The following is a 16,909-nucleotide window of genomic DNA, read 5'->3' as shown; positions in this document are numbered from 1 at the left end:
GTACATGCACGCACACTTGCATTAGGTCTGTGGAATCGAAAGCTACTTGACACGTATATACGTGTAAAAAAACACACACGAGCACAGAATCGATGTATACGTTCGTAACGCATTTACGGTTTCGTGGTGCAATCACAAACATACTTGATTGTGTGTACGCGCGCGCGCGTTGCCATCAGTGAACGGGAATTTGAAAATAACCTCGGAAGGTAGAAACGATCGAGAGGGAAACACTTATTTCAAAACCTAACGTTAATGTCCAGTTTCGCAAGAAATTTCTGTTTTTTATGTACATTACTAACCATCTTTCAATGCTCATCGATATAGAGAAATGTCACAAGATTGATTATTAATTGGATAATATGTCGACAATAGAAAATAGGATTTCTTTTCTATGCAGATTTCCATGAATTCTTCGAAATTTATCGACGTAAAAGAAATACGAGACTAAATGTAAGATTAATTATTAATCGAACAATTTATCAATGCTACGAGATTGGCTAATACTAAAACTACCATACTTCTTAAAGTATAAAACTTATATCGAAAAAGATATTACGATCTTGTTATGAGTATAACTTGTAGAACTTGTTATGAGTATATGTACTATGTGTATTCTATAAAACGCTTTTCACTTTTCTTTCATTCTTTGATAAGACACACCCATCATTGTTACATTATATATATGGGGTTACATTGATAAAGTCTGAAACAGATGTAAAAATGTATATAGAAGCTACAAGATATTTAGTGCAAATACATATTTTTCAGAGATCATAAAAGTATTTAAACTATCCATTATTCAATATATTAGTTAGCCTCATTATTCAGCGAGGATATTTATAATTTTTTACTAATTACTTATATACATTTTCAGATTGGCCTCAAATTTTATCAATATAATCATGATACCAATGTCTCGTTACATGTATAAAACGAACAAGTGTATAACATGATGTTATGGATAAAAGTTTTCTATGGTGAGTATTCGAATATTACACTTTCACGAACCATTGTACACAAAAACTACATAGTGCAAATAATGATTTATAAAAACTGTACCGCTCTAAATTCACAAAATTCCTACGAAGGTTATATAATCAACCGCTCTGATAGTTCCACTATAAAAGAAACAATTAAACTTTGTCACTTACCGAAAACCAAATGGCGCGCAATGACAAATCAGCCATTCAATCTGCCGTTCGAATAATCTCCAGTATTGTTCACTTACAGACAGGATCACCGTCGATCCGAAAGTCTTATGCAAATGAATAATCAAGTAATCGATCGTTTAAAGTTGATATACAAGTTTTTTACCTGCGGAAGCGGTAAAGAAAAACACGATCATTGGAATCTGGCACGAAGGATCAAGGGGTCGAGATTTTTTAGCAATGTTGCCAACTGCTTCGTCGCCCATAAGTTGACCAGTGGGGAGCGTATGTATTTACCGGCAAGTGGCAGACGCGCGCGCATACCCCTGTAAGGTGCGTCGGCCTAGAGAATGTGTGTTGGTACGTGAACGCTCGACTGCCGGTGGCTGTGCGTTATTGCTCAACTGGACTCGTCTCTCAGTGCGAGAAAGACGTTCAAACCGTTCGGGCGTCCTCATCCGTGCATTCAAACCTCGTCCTTCCTTCTCCGTGAACTGCCACGGTGCATATCTCGTTTTGATTCCCTTTGTCTCATCTCGCGACGGTCCATCCGTTCCCCTCATGTAACCTAGAAATACACGGAGGAATATCCGAACACGGTCCGCAGACGCATTTTCGCAACTTGCATTGGAATGCAAGGTTATTTTCGTATCACTGAATGTGTGACAAGTGTGAAAAATATACAGCAACTTTGCATCAATATCAATTTTCTCACTTACGTGCGAAGACACCTGATTTGATTCACGTTGTGAACAGACATGTTCAAAAGTAACAACATCGTTTTATCGTATATGTGTTATCAAGAATTGGCAAGGACCTGAAATACACACACAAATATACTTATTCGACGTACGTTAAAGTATTTGTCAAGATATAAATCAGGCGCGGAGACACGATATCGCCAAGGTAACTTTGCCAACATTTTAAAATAGGTGCATCACACAATGTAATACTGTGCTGCAGAAATCGCGCGAGAAACTCATGTCATCCGTTCGATTCTATGAAAGCATCCAGTTGCAAGAGTAACCATGTATTATATTTCGATTCTCGAAGTTTCTGACAAAATGTATATATGCACTTCCTGTATTGTATATAGTACTTCCTCTTTAACATGTAAAAAAGCCAGTGGTTGCAATGTATCACCGATTTCATGCGTGTTACGATGTAGACGCGTGCTCGGTCTTATGAAATCAAAGAGGTGACGAGTGAAGTCGGGGAAGTGTAACGAGGAAGCAATGGAAAAGCTGTACGGGTATTAAATTCTCAATTCACCATATGTGCAATCTCGTTAGTTGTATGTATATATCTGACAGTTTGAAATGTAGAAATTTACATAATATTTCACAAAACCCTTTATAGTTGACCTACTTTCATTCGAGGCTAGTAAATGAAAGCATACGTTCTTTTAAAAATACGTTCTTTCTGCTCCAAATAAAACCATCGCTTATATCAAACTGTATGATACACTTCTCTATGAGCCAAGTTATATGTTGCACGTGTCTGTTGTATATATGTACAAGTTGTATATCTGGTACAATAATACATTATATATATAGATATCTATCTTCGATATTAATGGAAAGCAAATCAGCAACTACCATTTGATTTAATTTGAAAATACAAACCAGGTGTCTATTCGAATTGACCTTTTTATTTATTATTATTATTATATTTCTCAGCTTAGTACATATACAGTATATTTCAAAAGTGTGAAAATCACCTGCCACATGATCAAGTGGTCAGCTGAATTTTTTGGATGGCCTAGAAAAATATTTTTAAAAGATGCGAAAGCCTCTTATAATATTGCCTGGCATTCGTGACACGCATTATGGCTTTGATTCAACGAAAGTAGGTTATATTCGTAAATGTCATTTTTAATTCGAACTACTATCTTAGCTAGAGAAAGATTTTTCGATCCCTTAATTAAAAATTATCAAATAACAATTTCATATGATATCTCGATATTTTGGACTTAATAAAGTACAAAAATAGTGGGATATTAACGATTACTTTAGCTGCTAAGAAAGATCATAAGACAAGGGTTTAATCTCGATGAGAGTAGCTCGATGTGTACTTTCGATTTTTTTACATACGACACGAGCAACCCAAATAAGACTTGAATAACCCAAGTTACGTGTGTAGCACGAGAGGTGCATTTCTATCGAGTATTTTAGTCATTCGTATCGTTTATCCACGTTGCGCTGGACAAACCAAGAGAGGCGATAGCAAATCCCTCGGAACCGTTCACGGTCTCTAACGGTACTATTTTTTTCTTTGCGAATAACTGGTCAATGATCGCACAGATCAACAGAGAGAACGGATCATGGTTTCGACTTTGACGAAATCTCGACTTTTACCAGTTTTACATAAGACGTAAGAAGTAACGGAAGGGAATTTGCCGAACGGTACGGAATAGCAATTAGAACTCGTCGAATGACGCACGCGCAACACTTTCACATAACACGAACACGTAAACTGTAGAAAAACGCCGCATCACATGGTCCACGCGTAACTGGAGCGACATCTTTTCTAGATTTTCGTAATCTAGATACTTAAGTATAACTCGTAAACCGCAGCAAACATTATATTTTATTAAATTATTAACGTTATATTTTATTAAATATCATATTTTATTAAATATCATATTTTATTAAAACGAACTTGTTAACCTTACGCAGTTTTATTTCAACTCCCATCGTTCATATAGCTACTCTTTGTCCTGAAAACAGAAGTTGTTAACCTGACTCGATAGCCAATTACTCTCTTTATATTGCGAACACGCATCGTCGTCCCGAGAAGACCGGGTTCCGCAGCTGCGTTCGCGATTTAAAAAGATTCAGACGAATTTATTATACAGGAAGTCGAATCGTTTCGAGAATTCGTTCCCCTATTTACGTGTCTCCGTTCCATCGGATAAAAACCTCCTTAATTATCCACAGTATTCGCGTCATCGCAATTTACCATTATTCTAACAATGAATTATTGCAACGAATTAGCAAACTTAGAACATTAAACAGAAGATTTGTATTCAAATCGCAACAAGTGCAAATAATCCGGTTACTTTATGAGCCATTTCAATGGACAGATACTTTTTGTTTCCTTAAATTATCTTCCAACTTCTTATCTCCCATTTTTTGTCTGTAAATTGTCTTTTAATCGCTCTGCCATTAATCTGCTATTTTATATTATAATACTGCTATTAATCCTGCTACGTTCTAGAATCGTTATTGGTTTCTCGTTAGGATTACGTGTTAAAGATTTTAAAACGTAAATTACAAATATTAAAATACGAAAAATAGCAGAATACGATCTTCTTACTTTGCATAGTTTTGAGAATAAAATCGTGACTGCATCGAGTGAACGATGAAATGAAACTAATTAATGGAGTAGGTGGATGCAACACGTTGAATACCAAATGAAATTAACATCGACCGCATCCAGCGATCATTTTGGTGGCACTTCCGCTTAGATCGACGGAGCTCCACTTTCTTGCGCGGTCAACGACGCGAACGCCGCTCGTGGACACAATAGGACGATCATCTGAACAGTTAGACAATCCAGTTGCACGAGAAGAAATAGAACTCGAAGACAATCCTTCTGCTTTAATTTCGAAGAAGATGTCAATGGAATTGCTGTACCTATCCGGTATTTATTAAATCTCCATGAATTTCCATGAATAATTATACACAATCTCGGTACAGCTACTTGCATATCGATAAATAACAACAGAATTAATGTTCAAATCTCCGTACGGTACCAATTAAATGAATCGCATGTTGAAAAATTATCAGGCTGAGGTCTTGATTCATAATTTCCGTCGTTTTTAGATCGAAGATCCGTCTGGGGTTTCACGATTCAGTGATAACGATCTCGATCGTCCAACAGCATAACGAAATTCCTACCTCGAAAGATTTGCTCGATGAATTTTTGGAATATTTTCGACCCAATCAAAGATCTTGCAATTCTCTTTTGCTATCTTTCATTCGAATGCCGATTTTTCCATTCCAGTAACCTCGGAGGTCGACATTTGCCGATCCTTGCATAAGAGATCATCTCCTTTTTTTCTTAACCTTGACATCAATCTCATAATTAATGGCCTGGCCGATACTCGTTCACGAGGAGAAACAATATTTAGTTTGATTAATAATTCAAACAGCAATGTCATTGTTGGAACGAAGTTACAAGTTATTCGTTGAGGAGCGACGAAGAGAAGATTCCGTGACAGTAGCGCGCCAAGGAAAATGCATATACTATTCTTAGATCGTCATATTTTCTATCCCATTGACAAATTATTATACAGCACGCTTTCTTCGTAATGATCTAAGGCACACGACGTTGCTCGCAGGATACGTAGTCGCTGTAAAACAGTTTCACTTTCCGCCATTGTCACGAATGGGCACGCGGCTCGTTCCACGAGGCCTATGCATCCTTCGAAGAAACGGATCGCTTTTCTGGGTCTGCGAAAGCGTGGAGAAATAATATTGGTTTCTAAACACAATTTAGAGATCGGTACACCTTGGCTAAAAGAACCGGCGTTTAGGTTTCTCTCGCTGGGGAAAAATCTTTCCATCCGGTTGGAACTTATTCTTGAAAAAGATGTCGTAAATGTGGTAACCATCCTGACGGTGGAGATAAATCTCGCGAAAGATTCATTTACGTTGAAATTATCAACTCGATGAGTGTGAAAATGTTGTAAAGATTATTGGCGAGTCATAATCGTCATTCGATAATCGCGATATGTATACTCTTGATTTTGATCTCACGAAATATCAAAGGTCGTCGAATATATTTTCGTTTAAATTGTAATTAGAAGTTTATGAAAATGTTTTAAAAATGCTTAGTAAATCGTCCTCACCGTTGGATAGTAAAATTGTACATATTGGCGCATAATTGTGCACGGTTCTTAATTCAAGAAATATTGCGCGTTCATTTGCATTTAAATTGTGTATTCGTAGTTCATGAAAAGGATTCTTAAGGATTTGGATAAATCATTCTTATAGTCAAAAATCAAAATAAGTATACATTACTACCCTATTAACAGCTTTGCATTGCAAATTACACGGAAATATTTGAAAAGGCGTTGGCGTATGCTTGCAAAGCACGTACTGTGACGTCAATCTATTTTTATGTTATTATCATTCTTATTTTTGACGAGAATTGAAAAAACAAAGGTTGGACCTATTCTCTAAAAAAGGAAATCTCCAAGTACAAAGTCCATATTAATATCATTCTGCCGTATTAATCAAACCTATTCAATTGTTTTCAGTGTGCCGTTAAAGCGTGTGACAAAGAGGATGCGTCGTCATTGAAAAATCTTAGCAAGAGATACCTTTTGCAAGGTCTTCAACCAATTTGTACGGAAGTCACAAAAAGAACGCTGATCAAGATGGAGGATAAAAGCGACCCAAAAGCGAGAGAAAAGATCAAGAAGATGTTCAGCTGGAGCGACGGACTGACCCCGTGAGTAGCACGTTTGAAATTTGTTTGTACTTGCTTCCACTTTTACTTCGCTTTCGTCTATCGGAGAAACCAGCCACGGCTTCACTCTGTACTCGACTCTCCTGCGATTATATTGGTCACCGTAACAATTATGCAAATTATATTTGATATTGCTACGACGAACAATGTACAGAGTAACATACTGGCATTCTTAATCCTTAAAAACTGACATAGCTGAAAGTTCACTGGAGTGTACAACACGATATAAATTCAAATTCAAAAGAAACGTAGATTACAATTACCCCGCTATTTTTCGTATCCGTTTTGTGCGATATTACATTACGTGTTTTGTATAAACGAATAATACTAAATAATATACTAAGAGATGGAAATTAAACAGCAATGGGCTAAACTTATCGTTATGTCAAGATTCAAAGCTGAAGTTATCTTAACACGAAGAGTATAGTCAGGAATAAAAAGCTGGAAATGTAGGTATTAATTAAAGTGAATTTAAAGAAAGTCGTGTTAAATCAATTAACTAGGATAAATTGCAAAGTAAATGTTTAGTATTTCCATACAATAGCACAGCATTAAAAGTATAACGAGATATCTTCAAGAATAATAGAAGGTAATGCTCGTTAGTATCGTAATTTAGACATCATAAAAAGCACACGTGTTTCTACGATAAAGCCATGATCACGGTTTTGTAATCTGTTGCAAGAACGTGAGCGTTGCATGAAATCCACCAATTCGACTGAATACATATAGCTATTTTATGGTAACTTACATTCCAGTTTTCTGTTGATCCTAATACGGACGAATCAGGTTTTTCTTTGTGAATCATTAGCTTACAGATAGTTATATTTACGCAAACTTATATTATACGAAGAATACCGAGCAGGTACAAGCTAAAGCAGCCAGAGACCAAAAACGACAGGTATTTCTGAATCTAATAAAAATTCCCCAAGAAAATATAAAAGGTAATAACCCAAAAACCACAATCCCTTTCTTTCGACGTATGCTTTTTCTCGAAAAGATCATCCATCTATTCGTTGTATTCTAACTCTAATTCTAATTCTCATGGTAATTGAAAGAATTCTAAAGAAAATGGAAGACAAAGTACGATCTATTTCTTCGACGTGTGTTCGAAAACTTGGTCGTGTACTTTTATGTATTTTTAATCTTCCGAATCGATTGGAAATTTTTCCTCATAAATCGGCGGAACGATGTAGAAAAGTGTAACGAAAAGACAAAGGAAGAGAGAAAGAGGATACCGTTTTCCAGAAATATTCAACGAGAGAGAAAAGCGATGGAACGATTCGGAAAAGTCGGCCAACGAACGACGCAGCAGGCGCGAGGCAAATTTTGCAAGAGCCACTGCGCGCTGGTACGAGACCACTTCGCTTCGCGACGGAGTTCGCAATCGCGCGTGAAAGTGGCTGACGAGTAGCTGCAAGTATCGGTGAATAGACCTGTCCGCTCGTGGTTCGTTCGTTTTATCGTTACACAGTGAAAGGGTAAAATGTAGGCAAAACACACGAACGATCGCGACCGACGCATCCTCGATACGACGCTGTGTCAGATCGACCTGACACCGATCTCTCCTTCGTAGAGAATCTTCCATCGTGAACTCTTCAACGGAATTATTTTCCACGAAATCCATTCTTTCAACCTATTTTCCTGGAAGAAACGAGAGGCTCGTAACGAAGATAATCTTTGTACGCGTTTGTCTTTTTTGTCCGAGAAAACGAAATAATACTCTGATACTGATAGTTTTGTCTCGTAATAAAATATTGATCGCGTCATACGATCGCTGTAAGCGTAATTAGAAGAACTATGCTTGGTTCAATTGTGAAATTGTGAAAATCTTGATAAGATTCGTTTTGATTAGAGGCATTTCATTTTCATTCGATGATAAAGATAACGAGTTCGATTCAAAAGTTCGACGAACATCGTTTTTACCGCGAGCTGCTCGACTTTGTTATTTGATTTATTATCAAATAGAATTATCGTTCTAACGAGCAACAGTAGCATCGTTAAGTAAAAGTAAATTGACGAGTTACGCTTGTACGATGAATCGCAATTAGCGGCAGGTCGTTGTGTAATATATTTTGAACTAGATATAGTCTGCGTTAGTACGAAACGTCTTTCACATTGAAAATTATCAGATTCAAGTGCTCGCGCTAAAAAAGTAAAAGAAAAGGGTTATATGTAGATCAACAAGCTGACTCAGTTATTATTGAGAAAGAATTGGATTCGTTAATGATGGTAGAAATAAATGAATCACTTACGCGGTATATTGCGTCATTAAATTTCAAAGTGCGTAATCATTTTAAATCGGATGATTCATTTATTTAAAAAACTGTTAAATGCAAATTACGTTTTGCTGTTCCCTTACGTACCGATTCTTGTTGCGAGAATCAGAAGGAAAGGAAGTCTGAAGACACCTCGAGAGATGGCACCACGCTTACCATTTGTGTTACGTGACGAAAGACAAGGGAAATTAGCATAATTCAACGAGACACGGGCGTCTCGTTTGCATGAAAACGAGCATCGACTAATAATTATTAAAGAGACAATATACGTTGCCCGATGACTCGGCATCGGCGCATTACATAAGTATAATTTCATTTTTTACGCGATCAATTATAATAGCTGCGACAATTTTTTCACCCTCCTTTTTATTGAAAATAAAACGAGAACAACACCAACAACATATTTAACGATAAATACGTAAAGTAGGTGCTATTAAATAGTAAAAAAAAAACAAAGGACGTTAACAAAGAAGCGTCATTGAAGTCATAGCGTGTAATTATTTTTTTTTTTTTAGAATGGCAAATGTAGCAACGATAAATGGTATAACGATAAAACTGTTTATTAGAAAATCGAGAAGGAAAACGAGGAATAAAATGTCTCTATCGAGGAATAAAGAAAAGAAAAATTAGTAAGCTCGTCTAAAACTGATAACTCGACAAAACGATTGTCATTCGCGCATCTCGTAAAATATTATCGCAATAATTGTTAACGCGATAAACACGCGCGACGCGTGCCACGCTTCGACGTTCGTTTCAAAACGAACGAACGCTCGTTGAATGCATTTATCGATAGCGCAATTAAAATACGAAATCTTCTTGCTTCTTCACACTCAAACATCTTTCCTTCGCTCGTCTTCCTTTTTAATGCAAATTCTTCTTTATGATATTGATTCAGTAAAATATTCAACGTCACGTTCGTTTGTGGAATTTTAATCGCCACAAAGTTGTCGCGAGAAGATTCTCGAAATAAATTATAGTAAGGAGAAAGATTGAAAAACGACGACGTTCTTTATATTATAGAATTCTATGGATATTTATCGCGAATGATATCACGCTTGCACTTTTTTAACACAACTTGCCAACGTTATATAAGTTTTGTGGAATTTGATAAAAACAATTTATCGTCAAAATATACTGTAATATACTGGACCTGTCACGATTATATTTAATCGTATTGAAATCTGATAAACATGTTGCTTATTACACTTCCTACGAAAGTTCCAGCTGATGCCTGACGTTATCCGACGAATCCTAACGTAGTCACTTTCTCTAATAATCGATTCTCAAAATCTACGTGATATTTTTCCAACAATTCTTAAATCTTTTCGTTCAAAGTTAACAAACGTTTGATATTTCTATACCTCGTCTATCATTGCGAAGAGCGAATGTACGTTGGTTCGCTAGGAACGTATCAGGGAACTAAAAAGAAGTAAATTTTTGGCGAAATCGATTCGCATAAACAGAAAGTTTAAAGTAGAATTTGCCACTGAAATATTCTCTTATTCGTTTTATTCCACACACACGTGCATTATATGTATGTACATATATATGATATCGCGATACTTTATTTCATTTAAGTTTCAAGAATTTCTAACGAAATACCGTTTATGTAACTTATCGAACATTGTTTATCAAACATCGTTCGATTCATCAACGATACGATGTATTGTTGTAGACGAATAAAATTACTATTAAGAGTTATAAACTAGTCGTTCTGACCAATTTAATAGTTTTAGCGTTAAAGAAAGGATTACGAGGATTTTTAAGTTACGACATTCTTCCTGTTAAATATCACGATAATGATAAATGAAACGACACCTGCCTTATAAAAAATAATTCAAACTTCCAGTCCATTTTTATAAATATCTCGAAATTTTCAGTTTCTCAGACATACGTATCACTCTTCCAGCGATCCAACGATATGTAACGATACGAGCTTCGTCAAGCAAACGGTGCAATCTAGCTATTTGTTTCTCCTCGATACGATGATCGTTTGGATTCATCGAGACAAGACACGCGAGCGGTTAATTGAAAATCACCGAGTTCTATCGACGGAATTGCAGTTAGGCCACCGAAAAGTAGCACAAGGCTACGAAACGAAGAGGCTCGTACAAAGGGAAAACCCCTGTCTTTCAGTGGCTGATGCACGATCATCGATGTATCAACGTTTGAACGCTCTTCCTGGCGTTTACGTAACACAGCAGCCGGACTGACCGCTTTCACATCTATACCATACCTTTGGCCGCATTTAGCGACCCGCTTCGATAATGTCCCGTAGCGGTTTCTCAAGTCTGGCCCGTCCTTCTTTCCCAGAACGGTTATTTCAGGGTTAAATTCACCGATCTGCTTACCCAATAGACTTTTGACTTGTCGCGTCGTCTTCGGCCTTCGAACTCTGGCTCGCTAGTCCCTTAACATTGAAAATCGTTCCATCGTTACACGTGGTTCGTAGCGTTTTGTAATTAATCTTTCCAATTTGCAAATGGTATCCGACGAACGGATTCAGGACTTTTCTACAAATTCCTATTCTTCACGAATACGTCTAAATTACCATTTTTACGTGTTACGTACATTTTGGCACATTTACATTTCTCACGACTGAGAATCGTATTTGCTTCTCGCGATTACAGTAAACAAATTCCACGCACGCTGTTTTCAGTCTCTGAGGGTATCATTATCGTGTTTATTCAATTCTAGTGCGTCTAACAGCAGCCTACGTACGCACATGGATCGCGTGATCCCTCTGAATCCGATAAAATTCGACTGTACGAAACGTTGCCTATTTACAAGGAATCAGAAACGAGATATTTGACGCCACGAAAACGAATACAGGTGGGTCGAATTCTACCTCATAAAGGCTGCTATAGGTGAAATTTCACTGCACGGGAATTCTGTTTTTCTATTTTCCTATTATTCTCTGTTTTTATTTTCTCTGTATTATTATTTTCTGTTTCTATTATTTGCAAGCACTGTTTGTAAGTTAGCAAACGATAGCGCTTCTACTTCTCATCTAACGTCGATTAATAGGAGCAAATTTGTGGAAAATCGAGCACCTGATTCGATCTTACGTAAGGCGTCTAGGAAATAGAAAAGAAAAATAGATAAAATTCGACCTCGTTGTACACACGAAACGCGACAACGGCGATCGACGAGTGCACGCGCACCGATCCACACTTTCGCTTTTACTCGAAGAAGCCCGCGAAGGTGGCTGACACTAACTCGACACGAGACCTTGCAAAGACCTTCCCCTCCATCTTGGATTAACCTGCCATCGATAAGAAGAAGATGTGTCTGCGTTAAACGAACTACGCATACCGAATAAACTGCAACTGCCTTGTCCACTTTGCATCGAACCGTGACATTAACGGATACACTTTTCCACATATCTGTTACGTCACACTGATTATGTACATCGTAGGATACTCATTTACGCGTCTACTTAACTTATTTAACGAATAAACAGAAAATTTCTCTAGGTAATATCGACTTACGATAGACGATATCGGTAATTACCTATTTTATTAGTAAAATCTCGTTATCGAAAGAATCGATTATTAAAGAACAGACGAATGGGAAATTTAAGACAGTCTCTGGTGAAAACGATCGAAGAGTAATGACGCTAGTCGAGTAAAAAATGTAGAAAGTTATCAAACTGATATTTCGATAACTTAATGGATCGGACAGAATCGTATTTCATCTACTTTTGGCCAAATGGCCCGGTTCCTGCTAGTAATGACAGTTATGTAAAATAATGCTGTCTGATTATCGTCTCCCTTTTTCCAGTCGGTAGGTATTTTTATCAACTCGATTCTCGGTCGATGATGGAAACCGACGAATTCTCGCATCTGATGGCCAACGGATCGAAGAACGGTAAATCGCTTTCACCTTTCGGGGTAGCTGAGTCGACACGGGAAAATGACAGATCGTTTTTGCTTTTATGCGATTACTCTTATAGCCTTTAACATCGGTACACTTGGGTAATTATGGTAATTAGCGTGGAAGATCGGGGCTAAAGGCTGCTACTTTGAGAAAACATAAGAAACAACTGGAAAACGCCGCAGCTGTTCTTTTCGCTATTGACTAATTTAATGTTAAACTTGTTATGTTACAGAATCTTAAGCTTTATATTTGATACATCCCGATAGGTTTCTCATAACAAGTCATTTATTTCTGGCATCTTGGGGTAGATAAAAGATACATCTTTTAATAAAATGAAACGCCATTTTACGAATAATCTTTATCTTTGAAGATTCGAATCGACAAAGTTTTATCTTCGACAACTTTTATCGCGAAAAGTTGTGTCATCCAACGACGAACTATTAATCAGCTTTCTACATTCTACAAACAGTAATCTAATAAGCTAATGATGGTCTAATAATTAGGTACATGAATCATCGATTTAATATTTTAAACCTAATTAATTAATTAGCCTTCGAGAGGGACGAAATAAAATATCATCGTACGACTTGTCAGAATCACAACGTAGGAGATTCTTTTTTATTTTTGTTTCTTATGCGTTTAGCACGAGCCCATTTTTTTTTTTTTTTTTTTTTTTTGCAAAGAACACATCGAATACATTCTCCTCTGGGCTGAAATTTGAAATAAATCTTTAATCTCAGTCCTAAATCTAAAAGGTTAGTCCTAAATCTAAATCGCTGAGGCCTAAGCATATTCGACAATCCCTCGAACCACATAAACAGGCTAAAATTTGTAAACGGCGGTTGCAACAAAGAGAGAAAGAAACCAACCAAGAGGAACCAAAAAGGTTTCTTATTTCATGAAAATTTGTAGAATATTCTGTAACGTGTAATTTCTGTAGCATAGAACGGTTTCTATCAGAAATTGCTGGAATATTTTCTCAGTCAGTGGGTCTTTAAGAAAATGTGTATGCAAAAATACGAGTAAAGAAGAAGGAACAATCGTTACTCTGTACTTTTCCCTACCGATATATTCTAAAAATATCACGAATTTCGTGGGCGGCATTTCAACAGCGTAAATTCCTTAAATAACACAAACTGAAAGCTCGCGATCTGACTCGCGGTACCAAAGAACGTTCCCTATTGTTAAATTTTTATTATTGTTATTATTTTTCTTCTATTATTGAAGTTTTCCTAACGTTAACGACAACATTTTCATCGTACGATCGTCGGTCTCTGGCCTCACGATTTCTCAGTACTTGCAAGTGAATGCGAAATTTCGTGACATTTAGAGCAATTTATATCAACCGATCCCGAGTGTAAAAATTTGAAACTAAAGCCTTAAATGACTTAAGTCGAAAGGAAAATCGATGCGACGAGCATTACACTATAACATTACAATATTCCTAATTTATGTATAAATGTATAATATAAACATACGTTAGACTGGCATTTTATAGTCTCATCGGATAAATACAATGCAACGAGGCTTGCTGCGTATGTTCAAAGGTGTCGGCAATTCGTAGAATCATGGCAGCAATTTTCGAGAGAAAAAAGATGCATAATTTCCTGTTATTTAATCAGGCCTACATTACGTCAGGAACTGTAGCCGTGTTACGCAATGCTGGGGAAAGTGCAAACCGTCTTGACCACTATTACGCTTGCTATTTCTCGATATGGAAAGAAATTGTTTGTTGATCGCCATTGGCAATCTCGGCTAAACTTTGCCGACTAATTAAACGATTTATTCGCTATCCTATAGTTTATACTAACAAAACGAAACATTGTTCGATGGAGCGTGACGGTTCCGATCGCCTTTCGAATGGTCAACGATTATGTCGCACGAAATTTCTAGGGAAAGAATTCTCTAACGAAGAATTCAATTCGAAAATCGTTAGGTGGCAGAGGTTCGAATAATTTCCCTGTAAAACATAGTGAATCGAATGTGAACCGATTGCCTTGACTATGTAATTTCTGGTTAATGAAAATACAGACTCTAATATGGTACGATAGAACGTAGTGTCTCATGAATACATTTACATGATTGTGCTGAACGTAATTGCGAGCAAAGTGAATTACCGTCTCATGAAATCGTGACGCAAGACATTTCATTGAATCGATGAAAACAAAAAGAAGAAAATGTGATCTGCAAAGAGTAGAACATTTTTCATCGAGTTTCGCGGCTTGTCGAAGAATAAATTGAAACGCTTGAGAGATCGATCGTTGATGATATTCGTTTCAAGTAGAGTTTCTTGGCTTCTTTAGAGACAAAAGTCGTATTTATATTTATCTTGATATCAGATCGTTGAGCGTTTTTGCTTAGCTGAAAAATGAGATTACAAGCAAAGAAAATAAATATGCGATGAAATAGTGAATTCACCGTAAATCACTTGCACGTATTCGCGAAAACGATCACGTGGTAATTTATCGGTGAAAATAACGATGATTTGACTATTCTATTATTCGAAATTTCACGTTATAGAAGGTGATATTTTTGGAATTACAAACAAGGTGGCAACGCAAACGTTTACCCTGGAAAGCAAACAAAACGACAATGTTACGCCTGTAACTTGTTTTTCTCCTGTGCTCTGCCCACTTTTATAAAAAGATATCTGAAAAATTCCTTTGGATACTAAAAGAACGAATAACTGAGGACATTTACAATAGCGCGAAAGTGAAAAAAAATTGTATTGAGTAATGGAAAAGGCTGCACGTGAATAACACCACAATGGATAATCGACAACGACTAAGTACGAAGTTGAATCAACATTAACTGAAAGACTTGTGACGCTATTATATGGTAGTTTGTTTGTCGTAATTAATTTTTGTCTATTTGCCGACGCAAGAAACAGCATAAAATCGTATGAACGCGATAAAGAATCGTCGAGAATTTTGCAAGTATAATGTCTGGAATCGTTACAAGCGTCTTTGTTCGTAATACGCGACAAGATGATTCCGTATTTTGCCAGACGTTTAAACGCGTTGACGCGAGGAGACGTTTTGCATGAAAAATTGCTCTCAATTGCCTCGCCTCCGCGATGACTCTGTTTCGCGAAACTCTACGGTTCATCCACAATTGTAAAACATATGCTGTCGCGATTTTCGTTTGCGTAAATTAAACATTTAAATCGACTTTTCGACGAATGCATGATGTATTAAATCGTTGTAGACAAAAATTAACCCTTTGCACTCCGAATTTTATTTCAATTTCGTTAGTAACAGCTCCCAACGCTTGAAATTTTAAATTAATTAAATTAATTGAAATTTACTTTAACTAAGAAACAAGACAATTTAAATAAATAAAGGAAGAAAGAAATTCACTTAAATTCCAAGTTTTATTCACGCTATTGTTGTATCTTGTCATTTTTAAGCGTGTTACATATCTTGAAACAATTTCCAGGATGCAATCCTGCTTTTCTTTCGCACGTTTCACAAAAACAGATGGACATGGGAGAATTTCAAGTGGAACTCGACAAAGGAGCTCCTGAGATAAAAACTGATATCGAGTCATACTTGACATAGGAGTGCAAAGGGTTAATGGTATTCGACGAACAAGGTTATTTTTAGAAACGTGACACGAGAGTTCAGCGTGACTATTATACTTTCAATCGATGATTCATTAGTATAATTACTATTGTATTTTATATCACAACGATGACAATCGAACAATAATAGGTTTGTCTCGGTTAATTAGTGGAAATCATCGTGTCTATTACGTCCTGACTCACGAAGGTATCTGGTCCATTAACCAGCCAGTGATTTTTTCGCCTAATTGTATAAGATTCGTCTGATAGTGATAGGACAAGTACAGAGAAAGAATGTAGTAACCTAGAAGTACTTGGACGATCAACTTCTTCACCGTCGCCGATCACCAACTGCAACATGCGTTTCTTGCCGAAACACATACGTATACTCGGAAGCTGTACGATGCTTGCGTACAAGCAAGCTTGCTCGTACAAAAAGCTTAAAGTGCACGAAAATTAGTAGATTGTAAATTGGTAGATGAATCTGCAAAACGATCGGCCCAAGATTCTGGTAATGATGTTTTCGCTATATATATAGTATACCATTTATTCGTTTATACCAT

General features: G+C 36.7%; 2 protein-coding genes across 2 annotated transcripts in view; one reads left to right on the top strand and one right to left on the bottom strand.

The window, feature by feature from the left end:
- Positions 1-1,273, bottom strand: part of LOC117164502 (erythroid differentiation-related factor 1) — a 90,493-nt gene extending 89,220 nt beyond the window's left edge. Inside the window, exon 1 of the mRNA XM_076624791.1 lies at positions 1,155-1,273. The gene's annotated coding sequence lies outside the window, so the exon portion shown is untranslated. The remainder of the gene's footprint in view (positions 1-1,154) is intronic.
- Positions 1,274-1,563: 290 nt separating this feature from the next.
- The window catches only part of snu (ABC-type transporter snustorr), a 51,193-nt gene continuing 35,847 nt past the window's right edge, over positions 1,564-16,909 (top strand). The window contains exons 1-2 of the mRNA XM_033347629.2: positions 1,564-2,057; positions 6,418-6,611. Of these exons, the coding sequence (XP_033203520.1) occupies positions 6,538-6,611 (74 nt within the window). The 5' untranslated portion in view covers positions 1,564-2,057; positions 6,418-6,537. The remainder of the gene's footprint in view (positions 2,058-6,417; positions 6,612-16,909) is intronic.

Source organism: Bombus vancouverensis, chromosome 15, assembly GCF_051014615.1.
Source record: "Bombus vancouverensis nearcticus chromosome 15, iyBomVanc1_principal, whole genome shotgun sequence".
Lineage (NCBI taxonomy): Eukaryota > Metazoa > Arthropoda > Insecta > Hymenoptera > Apidae > Bombus > Bombus vancouverensis.
Note: the sequence above shows the minus strand (reverse complement) of the source record. Positions and strands in the feature narration are given on the sequence as shown.